This window comes from Trichomycterus rosablanca, chromosome 5 (genome assembly GCF_030014385.1).
Source record: "Trichomycterus rosablanca isolate fTriRos1 chromosome 5, fTriRos1.hap1, whole genome shotgun sequence".
In the NCBI taxonomy this organism is placed as follows: Eukaryota; Metazoa; Chordata; class Actinopteri; order Siluriformes; family Trichomycteridae; genus Trichomycterus; species Trichomycterus rosablanca.
The window spans coordinates 37,335,156-37,356,708 of record NC_085992.1 but is presented as its reverse complement, the minus strand read 5'-3'; the positions used below and the strand labels follow the sequence as shown (position 1 = coordinate 37,356,708).

The following is a 21,553-nucleotide window of genomic DNA, read 5'->3' as shown; positions in this document are numbered from 1 at the left end:
TTACTAGTAAAGTACCTTAACCGCTATGCTAAACTGCCCTGTAGCTGGGTGTAAATACAACTGCTCTGGTAGCTGTTGAGTTGGAATGCTGTACCTCACAACTTTGCTTATGTTTTCTTCAGTGTTTAAGCATATAGATTTTTGCTTAAGTGTTTGTCACTGACAGTTTTACTGTGACTGTGCCTCAAGTGAAGGAGTAGAATGTTTTGGCTTAAGAGCACATCTGATACTTAGATTGGTCATGCTTACATGCTGTATTTACTGCAGAGTAAAATATGCTGGAGCATGAGTGCATGTTTGCTTTAAATAAAAAGAGGCACTTACAATTAATAATTAATTTGTATAAATATATGGCGTGCACAGCTCTCGGCTCTGCGACTGGTCGGCTGGGCGCCATCTAGCGGGCACAGTTGGCAGTGCCTGCAAAATTGTTCACTGTCTGCTTGGTGGGAAAATGACCGGACTTAGTGGGTGGGGTCTCCAAACGCTGTGCAAGGACCCTGGTCAGCAGACCGAGGCGCCTGTTCAGAAAGTGGATGAGCCTCATGTGCGAATCCACCAAAGCACGGGCGTAAAAGAAGGTGTCCGCAAGGACTGCGCGCAGGGTGACCAGGCAAATATACCCTCCTCGAACGCAATCTGGATCCCCAGCAGCGGAAGACAAATTGACTATGCTAAATCAGGAGAAAAAAGGGAGAAAATGCATAAAATAAAATAGAATAAAACTAAATATATGAAATGTAATTTTAGATTTTGAATATATGTGGAACACAGTTAATCCTGAAACCCAGTGAGGAGAAATGATAATAAAGCACAGTAAAATTTATCTTGTCCAATTTTAAATAAAATGGTAATTTATACAAATCTGAGATCAGTTTTTTTTCGTAATATTTTGTTCCAACACATAGTCTTGATAGTGTGCTGATGTTTGAGCTACTGTCCATGAATTTGCACTGCCTGTGCAGCATCTCTGCAGTGCACCTCTAAATGTGTCACCACTGAATTGTAATGTTTAAGATACTGTAATACCAAATTGTGCAGATTAAATAAACCATTAATCTTTTCTGTGTTAACCTGAGCTGTGCAGACAACTGTGTTTTTCATTCTGTGTCTGCCTGACTATACCCACCCACTCTCATTGGTTACTTTTATTTGTTCCTGTACATCCTTGCAGATATTCTCACCACTCCCACAGTTATTTCTGTTAAACTACCCTCCTGCACCTGGCTTTCTGTACTACTCTGCTGTTTGTGTCAGCGCCTGACCAAACAGTAGGCACAGCTGTTGCACTGTCAAGGACTTGACTCCCTAGCCAAACGTTTCTCCCTCAGACACGGCGAATTATAGCTAATTATAGCTGAATTAGGGGCAGTTGTAGCCTAGTGGTTAAGGTACTTGACTAGTAATCAGAAGATCGCTGGTTCAAACCCCACCACTGCCAGGTTGACACTGTTGGGCCCTTAAACAAGGCCATTAACCCTCAATTGCTTAGACTGTATACTGTAAGTCACTTTGGATAAAAGAGTCTGATAAATGCTGGAAATGTAAATATATCAATAGAGTGCCTGAACAGACATAACTGAGGGGTAGAAGTCATAGTGTATAGACCTCTGAGTAACCCCAATGTACCCAGTTTAAACACTATAGTGAGTGACAAAATATTTAAAAAAAATTTATAGGCTTCTTACATATAAAAAAATAAACATGACATAATAGGATAATTTTCTGTAATAGAAATATAAACATTTTTTTTGTATTACAATAAGTCATTGAAAACTCCCACCCACTTCGCAGTAAATCTGTAGCTTTTGCAGTGTCATGTGGTCACTGTCTGACATAAAACAAACAGCTGTGGTGCTGCTCTTAAAGCCCCCTTTGAAATCTGATAGGTTTGTGGTGTTAGTTTTCAATTTTGTTGCTTTGCATTATCATTATAAATATGTAATAGCATTACAAACAAAACAAGACAAACCGTTTAAACCAAATAAATTGGTTTATTTTATTCAAGTTTTTAAACCATACACCGATCGGCCATAACATTACAACCACCTCCTTGTTTCTACACTCACAGTTCATTTTATCAGCTCCACTTACCATATAGAAGCACTTAGTAGTTCTACAATTACTAACTGTAGTCTGTCTGTTTCTCTGCATGCTTTGTTAGCCCCCTTTTTATGCTGTTCTTCAATGGTCAGGACCCCCACAGGACCACCACAGAGCAGGTATTATTTAGGTGGTGGATCATTCTCAGCACTGCAGTGACACTGACATGGTGGTGGTGTGTTAGTGTGTGTTGTGCTGGTATGAGTGGATCAGACACCGCAGTGCTGATGGAGTTTTTTTTAAACACCTCACTGTCACTGCTGGACTGAGAATAGTCCACCAACCAAAAATATCCAGCCAACAGCACCCCATGGGCAGCGTCCCATGACCACTGATGAAGGTCTATAAGATGACCAACTCAAACAGCAGCAATAGATGAGCGATCGTCTCTGACTTTACATCTACAAGGTGGACCAACTAGGTAGGAGTGTCTAATAGAGTGGACAGTGAGTGGACACAGTATTTAGAAACTACATCGGCATTGCTGTGTCTGATCCATTTACACCAGCACAACACACACTAACACACCACCACCATGTCAGTGTCACTGCAGTGCTGAGAATGATCCACCACCCACATAATACCTACTCTGTGGTGGTCCTGTGGGGGTCCTGATCATTAAAGAACAGGGTAAAAGCAGGCTAAAAAGCATGCAGAGAAAAAGATGGACTACAGTCAGTAATTGTAGAACTAAAAAGTACTATATGGTAAGTGGAGCTGATAAAATGGACAGTGAGTGTGTAAACAAGGAGGTGGTTTTAATGTTATGGCTGATCAGTGTACATATCAGTTTTAAAAGCTTTTTCTTCTATTTTTAACCCTTGTCATGTTTGTAAAACATCTCATGTCTGCAACTTGTTTTGTCAGGTTCTCCAGTCCTCATGCATACCTGTAGTGTAAAGAACGTAGCTTTGCCATGGTTGTGACTGATATAGAATTGTCTGTCACTGGTGAGATGTAAATTCATAGATGTGTGTCCTTTCTTGTTTGGTTTTTCTTAGGCTGAAAACTTGCTGCTGGATGCTGATATGAACATCAAGATAGCAGATTTTGGTTTCAGTAACGAGTTTACAGTAGGGAATAAGTTAGACACGTTCTGTGGCAGCCCTCCCTATGCTGCTCCTGAACTCTTTCAGGGTAAAAAATATGATGGGCCTGAGGTGGATGTCTGGAGTCTGGGGGTCATCCTTTACACATTGGTTAGCGGCTCACTGCCCTTTGATGGCCAAAACTTAAAGGTAGAGCTTCTGTTGTCTACTTACTTCACACATTTTTATTTATTGTGACATTTTGTGAAATATAGGATGTTTACATTCATTCACCTATGTGTTCACACCAATGCAGGAGCTGCGTGAGCGTGTGTTAAGAGGCAAATATCGGATTCCCTTTTACATGTCTACTGACTGCGAGTCTCTCCTCAAACGTTTCCTAGTGCTTAACCCTTCTAAGAGAGGAACACTGGAGGTTAGTTATGTTCTTTTTGCTCTGGGCTAATTTGACGGGAATGTACTATATACTTGGCTGCAGGTCCAATAAATAATGCATATACAGTATGCATTATGCATGCGCTCTGCATGCAGAGAAGAGCACAGGGTGTACAAAAAGCTTGCACTGCAGCATTTAGTTTTTCCTCTCGTAAGCCAAAGGTTTTATTTTTTGTTTATGCAGCCACAATAATGTCTTTTACTACCTAGTGTCAAATCTGCTTTCTACAGTATGCTCTATAGAATTATATTTGATATTCAGCCACTGTCAAAAGTATAACTTCAATAATTGTCTACTGGATGTTCATTTCATCTAACGCAATGTTTAGGACACAATACTTACAGAAGTATAAGGTATAATAAGCATTTACAACAATTGTAATTCATGCAGTTAATGTAGGAGATTCATTATTGGTATGACACCCCGCCCTCTAAAAACTTTATCAATTTTATATGAAACAGAAACTTGACATGCCACGTATATAGCCGTAATCGTGCTGACGTGGAGATAAATCCCAGCTATCATCATCATCATCGTTATTGGTATGCTTTGTTCATATTTTGTATTTATATAGGCCATATTCAAAGATGATGAAAACAAACAAACTAATGTTTGATTGAATCTAAAAATGAAAATTGAGCTGTATTGCAGTGTGACTAGTGCCGTAGTGTCTCCATTGGATTGTTATTTTTATTAAAATGTATATCTGCTTTTTTTTATTTTAGCAAATCATGAAAGATCGCTGGATCAACACTGGAACAGAGGAGGAAGAGCTTAAACCCTACATTGAACCAGAGATCGACATCACTGATCAGAAGCGAATAGGTATGCTGTAAACACGCAATATGTAAAATATTCCTTTTTTGTCCCATGAGCCACAGTATAGAGGAGCTCGTACACGGAAGAGTATTATACACAGGGGTCATATAACTCCATATAACTACAAATAATGTGTTCACAAGAACTTAGTGTGAAGGATGTGGGTACTCTGAGTCTTATATATTAATATGGGTCTAATATGGGTTTGTCTGATAAGATCAGCCAGCTGTGTTAGAGCAGATGTTCCTGCCTACGTAACCACATGCGCACCTACTAATCCAGTGTTCTCTCACTTTCTCAGATAACTCTGTCCTTCTGTCATGCAAATATAATTATCTACTAAGGGAAAGGAAATGGTTAAAATAAACTGACTGATAATAAAAACACACTGAAAGCACTTCAGAATAGAAGAGTTGGTTTAGATTTAGTTGCTCTTCTTAAAAAGCTCCTCATGGAGGCATCACAGAGACGTGTTCATAAATCATCAACTGTGTCAAGAACTGGCAGTTGAGAGATAACAAAAATACTTGGTGTTAATCATCTTAAATTAATTCCCATGAACGTTTGCCACTCATTTTACTATGATCATTTGACTTATCTTACAAATTAGGTGCAAATGTCCAGAGAATCTTAAAAACAGAGACTATGTTTCAAACTGGAACTCTGAGTGATACATTTCTTTCCTACGTTGACACTTAGTGGAGTGACAACAAACTCTGGTGAGTTTTTGGTTTAACATTGATGTTTGGGTGTATTGCACAAAGTCGACGCATAGACCAAGTCATATACACAAGATGCAGAATGGGCTACACCAGAGAAACCCACCAACACCTGGTAAAAGGAGAACCCCCCCTCCCAAACATGTCAACCTTACAATAAAACCTTACAGTAAAACACATCCTAATAAAATACCCCAAATGCACCAAGGATAGACAAAAAATACACATGCCTGAAACCATAAAAGAAACTCTTACACAAGATAACACAAGTACAGTTTTAACGTGCCTTGCAGCCATAAAAATGAAATTATAAAATGGACCAAAATATAAAATAGACAAACATAATATCTATTTTTGCCATTGAATGACACATATGTGTTAAACATGGGAAAAAAACCCAAATAAATAAATAGTGGGGTGACAGTGGGTACAAGTCTATAAAAGTATAATTGTAATATGGCTCAAATTTAATGTGACAAATCAAACATTTCAAATGTCCCCAATGTGATCTTATGATGGATTACTTTGCAGATCTGATGGTTGGTATGGGCTACTCTAGAGATGAGATTCAAGCATCGTTAACTAAGATGGTATACGATGATATAACAGCGACTTACCTTCTGCTTGGCAGAAAGGCAAACGAGGTGAGGACCTATTCTGTGAATGTATTTTATTTTTTCCCGGGTCGTAAAATGTAAATACTTAAAAGCATAAAAACCTCAGTCTTTAAGGCCTGCAAAGGTTATTTTTTAGAATGTTTCTCTGCTCTTTATGTACGATTTCATTCTGTTGTGTTTGTGCAGGAGGTAAATGACTCTAGCACCAATAATCTCTCAGTGACAAAGAACAGGCTCACAAGTGAGATAAATGGCCAATCACCAGCTCACCAAAAGGTGCAGAGAAGTGTCTCATCCAGTCAGAAAACCAGACGCTACAGTGACCAAGGTGACCTACATTTAAAGTTTCATTTGTCTTTCTTTGTATAACTTTATAAGCTTGTGTGAAAATAAATTATTGTGCATTTGGGTTGTTTTTGTATTTTACTGGACGAGGCACATTTGTCTTCCTTAACTGTTTATAACAACATATTCTCAGGGCTCTGCAGAATGTCCCAGGACTGTTTAGATTAATGACGTGCAAAAATATGTAAGATCTCAGTAATAAATTATACAAATGGCTTCCCATTAGAATGGCGTATAAGATACACTTTGTAGGTTTGTTGTAGTGCCCCAGCTCTCTGTTGTGTTACACTTAAGCTTAAAAGTGGGATGCAGTAAGGCATTAAGATCAATTAGTCTATTTTTGGTATTACGTGCTAATTAGGTGTTAAGATAAAATACAAGATGGTTATAATAATTGAGTCATGGACTACTTTTTTATACGTTTCACCACCCCACAGTCTCCTTCCATCATTGGTACCTTTACACAGACACACACTCAACTGGGTACAAATAGTTCTAGCTTCAAGTTAATACAGAACAATTCTGTGCAGTATAAATGTGGCATTACAATGACTGAATTGGAATTGCTTTCTATTCCAACAACATACCTAACAAATCTAGTTATTTATGTTTTTTCCTTTCCGGTTCCTCTCTGTTTCAGTGAGTGGTGTAGCTAACTCTGTGTTGAGTAATGTTAAGAGGGTCATTCCCAACACAGCAGATGCTGACAATAAGCAGGATGGAGGGGTTGCTGTTCGCAAAGCTCCATCACACAGCCCTCCTAGCCCATCACTGGGCAACGCCAATAACCCCAACAAAGCAGACATACCCAAGACGGCAAGCTCTCTTGCTCCCAATGTGAGTGTATTTAAGTTTCTATTGTTTATCTGTGCCTTCATGTGAAGAATTAGGTGCAGAATTCAGAATTAACATCAGACCTGGTTTTAGATTTTTGATTAGGTTTTTGTCCAGTGTGGCTCAGTGGGTAGCACTGTCGCCTCACAGCAAGAAAGTTCTGGGTTCAATCCCCAGGTGGGGCAGTCCGGGTTCTTTCTATGTGGAGTTTGCATGTTCTCTCCGTGTCTGGGTGGGTTTCTTCCAGGTGCTCCGGTCTCCTCCCACAGTCCAAAGACATGTGTTTGACATTAAACTTGTGAACTGATGAATCTTGTGTAACGAGTAACTACTGTTCCTGTCATGAATGTAACCAAGTGTAAAACATAACATTAAAATTCTAATATTTGCATTGAATAAGATCAATTGTAGTTACCACAGATTAGTAAAACCACATTAGCTTACCACAGACTAGTGAAAACATATTCAGAACACCCATGGTTTAATTAGTTATTTAACATTGGAACAAATTGCTTCTAAAAAATTTTATTTATTATTGATTACATTTATTGTGCACTTCTACTATTAATGAACCAATTCTTTGTATTTAAACAGAGCAACAATAGCAATAGGTTTAGTGATGGTGTATAATATATGCATTTTCATGAACAGTGTGTCAAATGTGTATTTTTTTTTATTTTTTATTTTTAGAATAATTCTGCTGCTGGAATGGCCCGCAGAAACACATACGTATGCAGTGATAGGAACAACACAGAGCGTCTCTCTGTTATTCCAAATGGAAAGGAGAACAGGTAATGCTAAATTTTTCCCATTAGACACCTCAGCCTAAAGCAGTGTTACTTATGTTTTCTTTTAATACGTATCTTTGCCAGTTGTGCAAAGCGAAGTCTAAAGTTATGTGAATTCATGTCTGTATTTCATCAACCACCTTATCCTGGTCAGGGTCGTGGTGGGCCCAGGTCTACCAGGACATACTGAGTGCCGGCTCGGAATAATACCCTCAACAGGGCGCCAATGCTTTGCAAGGCTTCACCCATTTCCCACCTAGACATAGGTGGCCGATAGCACGCCCGGCTGGCCGATAGCACTGCTGAGATTCGAACCTGGATCTCGGAAGTGGTGGGCTAGCTTAATAGATTTCTGCACAACCTTAGCACCCAGCACGGAAAATGCTAATAAAATACAGAATGCAGTGATTTGTGTGCTGTTTTACACGTATTTATTTGGAACATGATGAGGAAGAGATTTGATGTTTTACATTAGCTTTTAGTTTTTATAAATATGCAGTCCATAACATTTATTAAAAAGGTTTCAGTAATCCCTGTGCATAAACGGCCTCCTTAAAAAACAATACTGAATGTTTATTACAGAGGCATGTCAGTTGTTGGTGCAGTGCCATCTGAGTTTGAAGGTTATAAACAACGTGGGCTCAGGAATACTACAGAAAACCTTTGTCACTTAACACATGTTTTTACCAGACAGAATAAAAGCCGTACATCAGCAACATCCACGAATGTCACTTACTTCTCTGGACTTAAGCTTATCTTAATTATTATTATATACAATTGTTTACTTAATGAATTATCTGTACTTTAAATTACATACTGGACAAAATTGATTTGCAAACAATTGCTTTCTGATTTTATCATTTCCCCTACTGTCCAAACATTTTAAACTTGAGGTTGTACTGTACGATGTGTGTAACTGGCTGTAGGAGAAGGCTCATGTAACACACCATGTGTCGTTTTTTCTTCTCAATATTTCTGCAGTGCATCTTTGACTCCTGACCAGCGAAATCCAGGTGCCTCCACTCACAGCATCAGCAATGCTGCCACATCCGATAAGCTACGCTTTCCACGTGGCACTGCGAGCCGCAGCACCTTCCATGGCCAGGTTAGGGAGCGTCGCACTGCAACATACAACGGACCACCAACGTCTCCGACACAGCCCCGCAGCCGTGCCAACACCAATAACCTGCTCACCAAACTCACCTCCAAACTGACACGCAGGTAAACACACCACTGGATTACTTTATAGAAGAAGCTACATGTCTGTTAATGAATTTTGATATAGACTTAGTTGAAATATATTTCTAAACAGGTTCAATAGCAGTAGTTTATTTCTGTTTGGTTGGTTTTCTTTGTCCATCATTGTAATGTTCCCTCATTTGTTTTGTCATCTTTTTGTGTTGTAGAAACATGTCATTCAGGTTTTCCAAAAGGTAGGCCTTCAGTTCTGTTGGGGATAATTAATTAATTAAGACAATGGGAATACTAACATACAGTGATTTTCTTTGATTGCTATGATTGCATTCATCTTAATGTTTGGTTAAGCATGCTTTAAAGCTGTTATCTGCATGCTAACATGACAATGCTAAAATCGATCTGTTGCTTCTGATTGCAATTAATCAAGTCTATCTGCTTTGGTGTGGGCCACCTGGTTTAATAAGCACATTTTTCCAAATACATTTACATACATTATTTTAATACATACAGACTCATACTTGGCTGTGAGTTGTAGCATGAAATTGTCATTGATCAGTGAAGTTGCAATCATATGAGTTATGTGTTTATTCTTTTTCATTGGTGCATAGTTACCGGTTTTTGATGGTACAGATTGGTTTAATACTGTACTATAAGAGGACTAATATGTAGGCATAGGTATAGCTTTAGGCCCTGTTTACAGCAGATACTTGTCACTGGCTGGAAATGATCTGCCATTGTTGTTCAGTAAGGAGTACTACACTGATCAGCCATAACATTAAAACCACCTCCTTGTTTATACACTTACTGTCCATTTTATCAGCTCCACTTCTCATATAGAAGCACTTTGTAGTTCTACAATTACTGACTGTAGTCCATCTGTTTCGCTACATACTGTTTTAGCCTGCTTTCACCCTGTTCTTCAGTAGTCAGGACCCCCACAGGATCACTACAGAGCAGGTATTATTTAGGTGGTGGATGATTCTCAGCACTGCAATGACATGGTGGTGGTGTGTTAGTGTGTGTTGTGCTGGTATGAGTGGATTAGACACAGCAGTGCTGCTGGAGTTTTTAAATACCGTGTCCACTCACTGTCCACTCTATTAGACCCTCCTACCTAGTTGTTTCACCTTGTAGATGTAAGACGATCGCTCATCTATTGCAGCTGTTTGAGTTGGTCATCTTCTAGACCTTCATCAGTGGTCACAGAATGCTGCCCATGGGGCGCTGTTGGCTGGATATTTTTGGTTGGTGGACTATTCTCAGTCCAGCAGTGACAGTGAGGTGCTTAAAAACTCAAGCAGCACTGCTGAGTCTTATCCACTCATACCAGCACAACACACACTAACACACCACCACCATGTCAGTGTCACTGCAGTGCTGAGAATGATCCACCACCCAAATAATTCCTGCTCTGTGGTGGTCCTGGGAGAGTCCTGACTATTGAAGGACAGCATGAAAGGGGCTAACAAAGCATGCAGAGAAACAGATGGACTACAGTCAGTAATTGTAGAACTACATAGTGCTTCTATATGGTAAGTGGAGCTGATAAAATGGACAGTGAGTGTAGAAACATGGAGGTGGTTTTAATGTTATGGCTGATCGATGTATGTAGCTATGCCTAGATTGCCACTTGGAACTGTTTTTGGGATTTCCATGTCCCAAAATGGCACTACAAGGTCGTATTAGGTTCTACATTAACAGTTTTAAACTTTTAAACTGAGCCTTTTCAGCTCAGCCAGGTCGATTACTCTGTGTATACTGACCCAGTAGCTCAAATGTAAAAATTTTGTTTCATTAAAATAACATACCTATATAAGTGGTACTTGCATTGTGTCTCTAACCCTCATTGCCCACTAAGCTTACATATTAATATAAAGCTTTAAATGGCTTAATTTTTCCCATATTTAATGACGTTTTATTTAATTTAAACAATTGACTGCCAGTCAGAAGTTATTATGTATTTAGAGAAATTGTAATTTTTTGGGGGGGAAATATTACGTGTTCAGGTGCAAAATAAAACACAAGAAATTAATAATCTGTAATATTGTGGGGTTTTTGTTGTGTGTTGTGGTTAGGAGCACAATTATCTCAGTCATAACAGAACATTATTAACTGATGGTGATTGATTCACTAAGCAACAGGCCTTATGTGACCACTGTTCATTTATCAAACTGCACCATGTGTCAACATTTATTTAAAAAGTGCAATTTTTTATAAATACAATTTTTTTTGTATTTCTGGCTTTTTATTCAGTTAAATTCACATTTTCAACATTTTAAAATAAAAGGTGAAAGGAGAAACCTTGTTCATTCATAAAAAAAAAAATCTGCAGTAAGCCCCACAGTAATTCAGAAGTCATTTTTAAATTAACGTACATAAACCTTAACATAGCATGTGCATTCACAGTAAAATTGGTATTTTACAATAAACTGTCAGGCACTATAAGCAAAGCAGAAGATATCAGAAAAATTTCAGTTTTTACTCTGTTATTTTATCTTTTATCTCTCATTCCTAATTTCACCCATTATGTGAATTAACTTTTCTCATTTTTTCAGTCTTGGTGGATGTAGCAGTTTTCAATATAGCTGTTGTCTTGTTGTTCTGTCAACCATTTAGTTTTACATGAGCACTAAAAATATATATACTTCTGCACGTACTCTGACACAATGTTCTTTCTTGCTGTCTTAACTTTTTTCAATCTACCCCTTTTTCCTCTCTACTTATTCCCTTTTCCTAACACTTTCACTTTCCCCGCTGTCTTTTTCTTCATCAGGGTCACTCTTGACCCGAACAAGCGGCAGTGTGCCGTAAAATCAGGGGCAGGTGCCCCCTCTGTGACCCCTACCCAGTCTGCCCCCTCCAACTCTGCACAAAAAACTCTTAGTAAGTCTGCACTCTTTTCCTCTACTCTGCCCCATCTCCAGACCCATCCCTCTCTTTTTCTTCTATTCTTTTCACCTTCTGGATTCTGCAAAGCTTACTCTTGGTTTGCCTCATCTAGATGCACTTCATCCTTTCATGAAGCAATGCACATTTCATCATTAAACTTCATCTTTTTTGCAGATTCTGGAACAGTGGCTATAGGGAGTTGTAGAAATTTGCAAATGGAGAGTGTCTGTAGTAAGGGTGCATTTAAATATCTTATGAAAAAGAGAGAGTGTGTGCATTTGTTTCACCAGGTGCATGGACAGTAAATGAGTGTGTTTGTGCATGAGGGTGTTGTGAAAATAACAGGGAAGGGCTAATTTGTTTTTTATTAAAGCTACATGGTGAATACACATTTCTGCACATTCCCCTCCCTGCATGCACAGAACACAGCCAATGCTGTTTAAATGTGGTGTTTACTCCCAGCATGCTTTTTTATTAGGTGTTATTTTAATCATTTATTTGACACAAGCCTGGTAGTTCAGGTGGATATTAGAAACCATAGCATCAGAGACATCTACCAGCTTGTATTATATTTGTTGGTGCATAGCAGGGTTTGCAGTGGTTCTCAGATGAGTGGGTTGCTTGACTTTTCTTCAGTAGCAAAAAATCAGGTTTATATTTTATACATTTACAAATTATTAAATGCTGCATTTTTATTTGAAAATCTATCTGGTGTTTCCTACTTACAGTTTGAGTGCTGGAGTCAGAGGCCTGTATTAAACAGTGATGCACAGGCCTACAGTCCAAGTAAAGTTAGCCCTAAAAATATGTTAACACACACAGAGTTTCTTACCAGTTTAATCATGCAAGTTCTAGAACTAATTACAGCACTATTCAGATAGTCAGGGAATGATCAAATCTCTTGAAACTTCATTAGCAGTTAGATAACCAGTCTGTTCACCAACCAGCATGTTAGCTATTTCTTATTCTGCCATAAAGACATGGTTAGTATGTTATATTTTGACTTTATTTCACAATGCATACAATAATGGCTAGTAATGTAGTTGATGTTAATTGTAGAACTTGTAGAACCCTGAAATCCCACCTATTTCTACCTGTGACAAATAGAGAATAGTTTATAGTTTTTAAATAGAAAAAAAGCTGCATTCCAAATGATTAATGGTTAATAATGACTCCACTACTAGTGTACTAATTTACCAGGCAGTATACAGTTACATGCATTTTGGTAAGCAGGCAATATTGTATACGGTCTGCTTTGAGTTTGCTAGATACCACAAATATAATTCAAATTTCTTAGGTTTTAAAAGGCACAGAAAATATGGCAGTACACATCAAGTATGCTACATTATGTTACTAAAACTGCTTTCCTGTTTACCAAATGTGAGAAGAAACTGTGCTTTCTGTGTCATTATGCACATGTAGAAGAGCATAATTATAATTTAGTAGTACATATTATTTTCATATCTTAATGGTGAAGATTTTCCTGTTATTGAGTAAACCATTGATCCATTTACATTTACATTTTCGACCTTTAGCAGACACTTTTATCCAAAGCAATTTACAATTATGACTGAACACAATTTTGAGCAGTTGAGGGCCTTGCTCAGGGGCCCAACAACGACAACTTGGCAGTGGTGGGGCTTGAACCGGCAACCTTCTGATTCCAGGTCCTTAACCTCTGAGCTATCACTGATCCCATAATCTGGCTCTCACTACAATCATGGTTGTACTTTTAGAGGATTTATATGTTTTAATATACTTAAATAGCATTTGAGCCCTTCTTCTATGTATTTTTGCTTAATGGCTAGGTGCAAGGATAAGGGTTCAGCTGGGACTTTGGTTAAGATGTGTTGAGAACCACTAGACTTATGTATTGTTTATATAGTCCTCTTACGTTAGTTTCGTTCAGTTTTGTATCCTTTCCTCTTTCACCCTCATGTCATTGCATTCCCTTCTCCTTCTACCCTCAAAGTAAAATAAAATAAAAAGCTAATTAACAAATTACTCTAACCAATGCTGGCTAACTTGGCTAAATGTTCTATCGTCCTTTTTTCTGTCTGTTTGCTAATCAAATAAAAAGAGTCTCAACCGAGCTTGAAAGAAGCAGGAGATTTGAGAGCTCAAGGTGAGAAGTTTTTACAGTTCTTTCACCATGTTCCCTGTGTAACTACCACTAATGACCTTCCCCTCCCCCCATATCCCACACCTCAACTCATCTGAGCTCTTTATCTCAATTATTTAATGATGTCATGAGAATATCACCTTAAACATTTTGAGTTTTGCTTATGCTTTAAAGTAAAAGTAATCAGGTCTGTTTTTGGTCATTTCCATTGCATGTGACATTGCGTGACATGAGTTGAATGCTGTAATTGATAACTTTACTTAATTAATTACATCAGTCTTAATTTAATCACTGCTGTTGGTAGATATCCTACAAAAAATTTGCTATATTCAAGTAATAATAATAATAATACATTTTTTTGTAACCCACTTTACATTTGATACAAATCTCAAAGTGCCACAAGACCACTACAAAAAATAATAAATAAGCAATATAAAGATAGCCGCAATCACTACATTAATTAAAAATTACTCATAAGTTCTGCTAAAAAGAAAGGTTTTGAGTCTTTTTTTAAAAGTCCCAACCGTCTGTGGAACCCTCAATGGTCAGGGAGGGCATTCCAAAGGCGAGGGGCAGCAGAACAGAAGGCCTGATCACCCATGGTACTGAGCTTGGTTCTTGGGGGGGAGAAGGCGATTTGAATTTGTAAAGCGAAAGGATCGGATTGAGGTTTGTGTGGTGAGCAGTTCTTTCAGATAGGTGGAAGCATATCCATAAATACACTGGTGAGTGAGGAGGGAGACCTTTTATTCAATCCTGAGTAGCTTTTGGTACATCATTGTTCTATGGAAGGACACGGGCATTAACGTTCACAAGTTTACCGTTTTTGTGGTTGCTTCAGTGGAATTTGTTTCTATGACCAAAAAAAAAAAAGCTTGAGACATTATCCAAACAGAACAAGGGCATTCCATGCCACTGTCATTTCAGTTTAGCGTTTAACCCAAAAATGACACTGACAAAAAGGCTACCTAGGTAAGCTATGTACAGTATGCCAGGCTAGGTTGTAAAGATGGCCAGTTTTTACATTCTAAATCTAAGTGTGTAAAGCACAATACATGCATTATACTTTTGGTATTATATTTATTATATTATATTTGCCGTGCCTTTATTATACACTTTGAATATAGTAAAAGCTGAATTTTATTTTTAAGAAAAAGTCCAGCTAAAACACAAAACATTTTGCATTGTTAATAAGACCTTATTATTTTTACCTATCTAATTATTTATTCTCCTTCTCAGTCGCCATGTACCTGGGGATCAGCAAAAAGATGAAGGGAAAGATGGAAAAGACAGAAAGCCCCGCTCTCTCCGTTTCACCTGGAGTATGAACACCACCAGCACCATGGAGCCGACCGCCATAATGAACGAGATCCGCAAGGTTTTGGATGCCAACAACTGCGACTATGAGCAGCCAGAACACTTCCTGCTTCTTTGCGTCCATGGAGATGGACGTGCCGACAGCCTTGTCCAATGGGAGATGGAGGTCTGCAAACTGCCTCGCCTCTCACTCAACGGCGTCCGTTTTAAAAGAATATCAGGAACATCCATCGCTTTTAAAAACATTGCTTCCAAAGTTGCCAGTGAACTCAAGCTATGAATATATCTATAATCTTTGTAGAGAAAACTATGAAAGTATTAAATCCTATATAGAGAAATGAGGCTGTACAATCACAAGCTTAGCAGTATTGATTGTTTTTTTTTAACAAACCACTTCTATATATTTAAATGTAATGTTTAGACACTTTAACACTGCTACAAGCAATAATTTCATGTTTCCAGTTGCTAAACATTGTTTAAGGTTAGCGGTTGAAAGTTTTTGGTTAAGGATGGGCACTCCTTAATGCACTAGTTGTGCATTTATTTAGGAGGAAAGAATTATTAAGATGCGAACTAAAAAGACAGCAGCTGAGAGTTCAGTCAGTGTTCTGTTGCTATAGTATTAGGTGTTTTGAGCAGCACACGTCTAAATGCTATGTAAATTCTTGAAACGGAAACAATGCTTTTGAACAGCTTAAAAATACTTTGGATCTGTTTTGCCGCATCTCAGTTGTTTTTGTTATTCAAAGTGCTTGTTCTTGAACATGCTCCAGCCACTTAGTTCACTGTGTGAATGCTTTGAGACATTAAAGTGAAACTAGTTTTTATTTATTTCCATTGTTTGATCACTACCCACATGTATATAAAGTACCATTGATTTACAATTGTTACTTATTGCCAGCGTTGTCATACTATTATTTTACAAGTTCTCTGACATTTTGAGAGCTACTTGTAATTGGTTGTTGACTGGTTGTAACTGAGATACAACCTAAACTATATTAAAACACCTATACTTGACTTTGTCTGCTTGTCCTTATTTTTGAACCAAACCATTTTACTCCATATCAAAAAATGTAACGTTCTTTAATTTCTTTATTAGATGAAAAACACTTTTAATTCATATAAAATTCATGTTTGTTGCTTTGATATGAAAAGTCAGGAGACCGTTATGTGACTGGAATACATCAATAAAAACTGATCATTTAAAATGTTTTTGTACTTTTTAATGTAGTATTATGTAGGTTTTTAAAAGAAATCTTTTAGGTTAAAAATCTACATACAGCAGACTGGATTATTAACCTGGTGATTTATTAATGATCAGTTACAAATAATGACTTCTCTGCGCCCATATAAAGCTATAAAAATTTAATGAAACAGTTATCTCTTAAAAAGGTTGGGACGAATTTCAAACTATCAAGTTATTAAAATGTGTCTGGTCAGATCTAACCCAAGGGCTGCCATAAATTAGAAGCAGTTAGAACATGGGTAACACTGTCCACAGTCAGCTTCACACTACCATGGAATTAGATATATGCTCCAAAATCAGCATGTTAAAATTTGTTGGTTTGTTGTTGAGCAACATTCATGTCAGAGTAAAGCTTGTTCATTTATTTATTAGGATTTTAACATCACATTTTGGTTACATTCATGACAGGACAGGAAGTTATTCATTACACAAGATTCATCAGTTCACCAGTTTAATGTCAAACACAGTCATGGACCATTTTGTATCTCCAAATCACCTCACTTGCATGTCTTTGGACTGTGGGAGGAAACTTGAGCTCCTTGAGAAAACCCATGCAGACACGGGGAGAACATGCAAACTCCACACAGAAAGGACCCAGAATGCCCCACCTGGGGATCAAACCCAGGACCTTGCTGTGAGGCGACAGTGCTACCCACTTAGCCACCGTGCTGCCCCAAGCATGTTCATTTAAATTGTTAATTTGATCAAATACTTATAAACATGTTATTTAGTACTATTTCATTACTGAACGCTTTTGTTAAGAAATTTTGATTTACTCAAATGTCAGGGAGTACAACCACCAACAGTACTGAACCGTGACTCTTAGACCTCGGCCCTCTAGCTCCCCCGACCTGCAAAGACAGGTTTTGATAGCTTTTGAAGATTTTAGCATATCTTATTATTATTTATTTATAATCTTATTGTTTAAGGGATCTTATAAGTTCCCTTAAAACAAAAAGAACATTCTGATAAAATTATAGTTTTTATATTTTGTAATATTAGGGTTTTGTATCAATATTGCCAATTTTTATATTAAATCACATGTATACTGACCTTTTTGCTTTAAATAAATGAGCAAAGTTTGATAATGCTTTGTTTTCATTGCAAAACAAAAGCATGCAGTAAAATGTGGCACCAAAATACAATAAAAAGCAATACAAAACCTCACCTCAGCTTGTCTTCTTGAAAATGAGACCAAATTGATATTGATGTGTTCTATTAGAAATATAAATTAAACAAAAATTAAGACAGTTTATCTTTAGACCTGGAACTGGAGATAACTGCACGGCCAGCGTTAAAAACACTTGGCATTCACGTCCATGGGGCTCTGCAGACAGATATTGTTGCAGCGTGTACAGCATAACTTGTAATAAAATTATCAATAATGAAGCCCACACATTTAGAAGAACAGTATGATTGGTCAATTTTACTGTCATTTAAAATTGGTCACTCATGAATTTGTATTGCTTGGCCCTCTGGAAATGTATAGCTTGACCACCAATCACAGCACAACATTCTTTCAAGCAACAGCAGAGAGTGGGCATTGAACAATTTAATTATGATTACATACAATTTACTCAAAACTGAACAAAAATATTTTTAGAATATCCACTCTGAGGTCCTCTGATAACCAACTAAAACTTTTGGTGTGCTTACATCCCCCTATAAAGATTTTAATCAACTTGTGTGGTGTAGCATGAGTAAAAAAAAAACCTATTTAGAGCACAAATTTTAAAATAAATGTTATGTCTCAATTAGGTTAGTTCAGTTTAGCAGGTGTAGAAAGCTGTACACTGTAAGCTCTACTGCTGTAAATGATCATTGCAAATAGTCAACTCACTCATTTCAGTGTACTGAAATGCACTTCCAGATACATAATGTCCAAAAGTAAGTCCATTACCCTCTGCAGCTAAACAATTATTTGTAAGTTCAGCACTAATGTTATTATTATTTATTTATTTAATTAGGATTTTAACATCATGTTTAACACACTTTGGTTACATGCATGACAGACAAGGTAGTTACTCGTTACACAAGATAAATCAGTTCACAAGGTTATATCGAACAGTCATGGACGAGTTTATATCTCTAATTCACCTCACTTGCATGTCTTTGGACTGTGGGCAGTGCTACCCACTTAGCCACAGTGACCCCCCCAGCACTAATGTTAGACAAGAAGTCCAGACTTGCAATCAATGTTCTAATAATTTTTTTTGTAAATGGACACATGAAGTAGATGACCATTTAATCTTCAGCTAAATAAAATAGATCATCTCATAAATGGTATAAAATGACTAAAAAGATTTACATAGTTTATAGTAAATTGCAAATTTAAACTGTTTGCTATCAAAATAAACCTGTTTTGCATTATATTGGGTTATGTTGGAATAAAACCTAAAGGGAACACAATGTGTCCTGTGTTTTACTACTGTAATTTTAATATTATCTGCTTTTTAAAAAAAGCATTATTTTCTCATATTGTACTCTTTCCAGTAAATGAAGCCACATGATTTTGATGGTAAAACCTAGGAGGTGAATTCTTTCTTCTTGACAATGTGCCAGTGAGCAAACCAATTCTAAATTAAAGGTTTATAGTAACCACTTTCTTCTCCAAGGCAAGACATCGATGCTGCTACGGCTCAAAATCATACTGTTGATGCAAATGTAATGAAGACACAACACACATATACTCGAGCTAACTGTTTAATTCTGCCATGTCACGATATTAAGTATCTTGAATGCTTAAGAGGGAAACGGTGTCTTAAATACAATGTACATTCTTACATAGGAGTGCATTGTGGAGTAGAAGTGGGTAAAGGGAATTTGGAGTTATTGAGGAATTAGGTTTGGCCAGGTTTACTTTTGAGCAGGAATGAGGTCATCAATGGCCTCACCCTTCTCCAGTTTCTTCTCCATCTCTATGAGCAGCTTGACTCCATCCACCACCATCTGAACGAGCTCCACCTCAGAGAAGCCCAGTCGGTCAGCATTAGAGAGATCAAACACGCCACCCACTGCTGCTGTGTCCACACCACCTGCCAAACAGCAAACAGCAATTAATACCCCCGAGTCTAAACCACCTACAGGAGGAAGTCCTTCTAGTTTGAACTGTAGCAGTTACCTGTTCCACGTTTCTGCAGCCGTAACCTCTTAAGCACCTCCCCAAACTTGTTGTGCTTGCTCAGGTTGGGGAGTTTGACATGCACACCTCCACGCAGTCCTGTACCCAGGTTAGAGGGACAGGTGAGGACGTATCCCAGGTGCTCATTCCACATGAATAAATGTCCCTTGTCCTTGAACAACTCCTCAATCTGAAAGTAAAGACAAACACTAATAAAAGCTGTGTTTAGTGCAGTTCTCTAGACTTTCAGTTACTGAACCATGGGATGACTACAGGATGTGAATGAGCAAGTTACCTTGGTAAGACCTGTGCAGAAACGAGTAAAGACTTCCTTCATGTTGCCACCTTTCTGCATGGAAATGACACGCAAGTGATCCTCCTCATTCACCCACACCAGGAATGTCTTGTTGTCATTGTGCCTAAAAAAATAGCACATCAAGTAAGTTACTAAAACTTGTCTTTACAAACACAGAGCACAATTGCATACCAATTATTATTCATTCATCTATCCTTAGTAGCCACTTTATCTTTTCAAAACACAATGTAATACACCCTAGACAGGGTCCAGTTCATTGCAGAGCACCACATTCACTAAATCGCACATGGGGTTCATTTAAATTAGCCAGCTGAACTACTGGCATGTTTTTAGGATTGACCCCAGTTCCACAGAAACCTGGTGCTGCGTATAATCCACACTACATGCTGCTCCCCAATACAAATTCTGGCTTGACAGTAAGTCTCATACCAAATATGCATTAACCCAGAGTGGTAAATGAATAAAAGCACACCCCTCTTTCCACATGGGACCTCTGATGGACTTACCAAATACCCCTGGCATCGGGCCAATCACGGGCCATTCCAGAAGCCAGCAGCAGGGGAGATATAGGTTTGTCAAACAGGAAATGGTCATCAATCAGCTGCTGTTGCTCAGCTTCAGTCATGTTCTTCAGAGCATAGTACTTTCCCTTTAGATCTCCACCCAGTGCACCAAGAGCTGCAGAGAGTAAAAAAAAAACGGGAAAAAAAAAAAAAAAAAAAACAAAAAAAAAAAAAACTGTATACTCAGATTTCTAGTATATTTGGTGTAATTGATGTTCCATGTTACTCATTATTTGAACACAGTGGCATGTCAGCTCAAACTTCTAGAAAACAAAAAACACTGCTCAATCGTTTATACTGCGATTCATGTGTATAATTTGATTTAGCGAACACACAAGAGAAATCAAACCAAAAATAAAACCTAAACCAAAAGATAAATGAAAATAAATAGGGCACTTTAAGTACTATTTTTCAAATGCATCTGCTCATCTTTGCAAAAGTGCAATCTAACATGGTATTAAAATCATAATTCAACCCCAGCTTATTGTACATTTTGCACTTCAAACTAAAGAGAAAAAAGCAAAAATGCACAGTCATTCTCAGTTCCTTACTGCAATTCCTATGCTGCTTGCACCACCACTGGGGAGAGACCCTGTGCAGCTATAACAAGTATTTGTACGTCAAGCTCTAACTGTAGACAAAAAGACCAGGCTTGCAATCAATGTTCGAATTCGTTCATTCGACCATTTCAGCATCGGCTAAATGAAATGAACCACCTCATAAAGGGTATAAAAGGACTAAAATTGCAATTTACAATAAGCAATGTAAATCTTTTTTAAACCGTTTGCTATCAAAATAAACCTTTTTTACATTATACTGGGTTATGTTGGAATAAAACCTAAAGGGAATGTGCCCTTTGTTTTACTACAGTAATTTTAAGATTATCTGCTTTTTTTTTTAAAAAGCATTATTTTCTCATATTGTACTCTTTTCAGTAAATAAAGCCACATGACTTTGATGGTAAAACCTAGGAGGTGAATTCTTTCTTCCTGACAACGTGCCAGTGAGCAAACCAATTCTAAATTAAAGGTTTATAGTAACCACTTTCTTCTCCAAGGCAAGACATCGATGC

The 21,553-nt window shown here is 37.7% G+C and overlaps 2 protein-coding genes across 5 annotated transcripts in view; one reads left to right on the top strand and one right to left on the bottom strand.

Annotated features, from left to right (window-relative positions):
- The window catches only part of mark3a (MAP/microtubule affinity-regulating kinase 3a), a 32,825-nt gene extending 16,573 nt beyond the window's left edge, over positions 1-16,252 (top strand). Inside the window, exons 8-18 of one of the 4 annotated variants that reach the window (XM_062996121.1) lie at positions 3,105-3,341; positions 3,448-3,567; positions 4,314-4,413; positions 5,658-5,770; positions 5,930-6,071; positions 6,729-6,925; positions 7,613-7,713; positions 8,692-8,931; positions 9,117-9,143; positions 11,681-11,790; positions 15,158-15,335. In XM_062996121.1, the coding sequence (XP_062852191.1) occupies positions 3,105-3,341; positions 3,448-3,567; positions 4,314-4,413; positions 5,658-5,770; positions 5,930-6,071; positions 6,729-6,925; positions 7,613-7,713; positions 8,692-8,931; positions 9,117-9,143; positions 11,681-11,790; positions 15,158-15,246 (1,476 nt within the window). In that variant the 3' untranslated portion in view covers positions 15,247-15,335. Of the gene's footprint in view, positions 1-3,104; positions 3,342-3,447; positions 3,568-4,313; positions 4,414-5,657; positions 5,771-5,929; positions 6,072-6,728; positions 6,926-7,612; positions 7,714-8,691; positions 8,932-9,116; positions 9,144-11,680; positions 11,791-15,157 lie in introns of all 4 variants that reach the window. The other 3 variants (XM_062996118.1, XM_062996122.1, XM_062996120.1) reach the window with 3 other exon arrangements.
- A 2,919-nt stretch (positions 16,253-19,171) lies between these two features.
- ckba (creatine kinase, brain a) overlaps positions 19,172-21,553 on the bottom strand; it is a 9,591-nt gene continuing 7,209 nt past the window's right edge. The window contains exons 6-9 of the mRNA XM_062996113.1: positions 20,425-20,596; positions 19,898-20,021; positions 19,603-19,792; positions 19,172-19,516 (exon numbers count right to left, since the gene is read on the bottom strand). Coding sequence (XP_062852183.1) covers positions 19,338-19,516; positions 19,603-19,792; positions 19,898-20,021; positions 20,425-20,596 — 665 coding nt within the window. The 3' untranslated portion in view covers positions 19,172-19,337. The remainder of the gene's footprint in view (positions 19,517-19,602; positions 19,793-19,897; positions 20,022-20,424; positions 20,597-21,553) is intronic.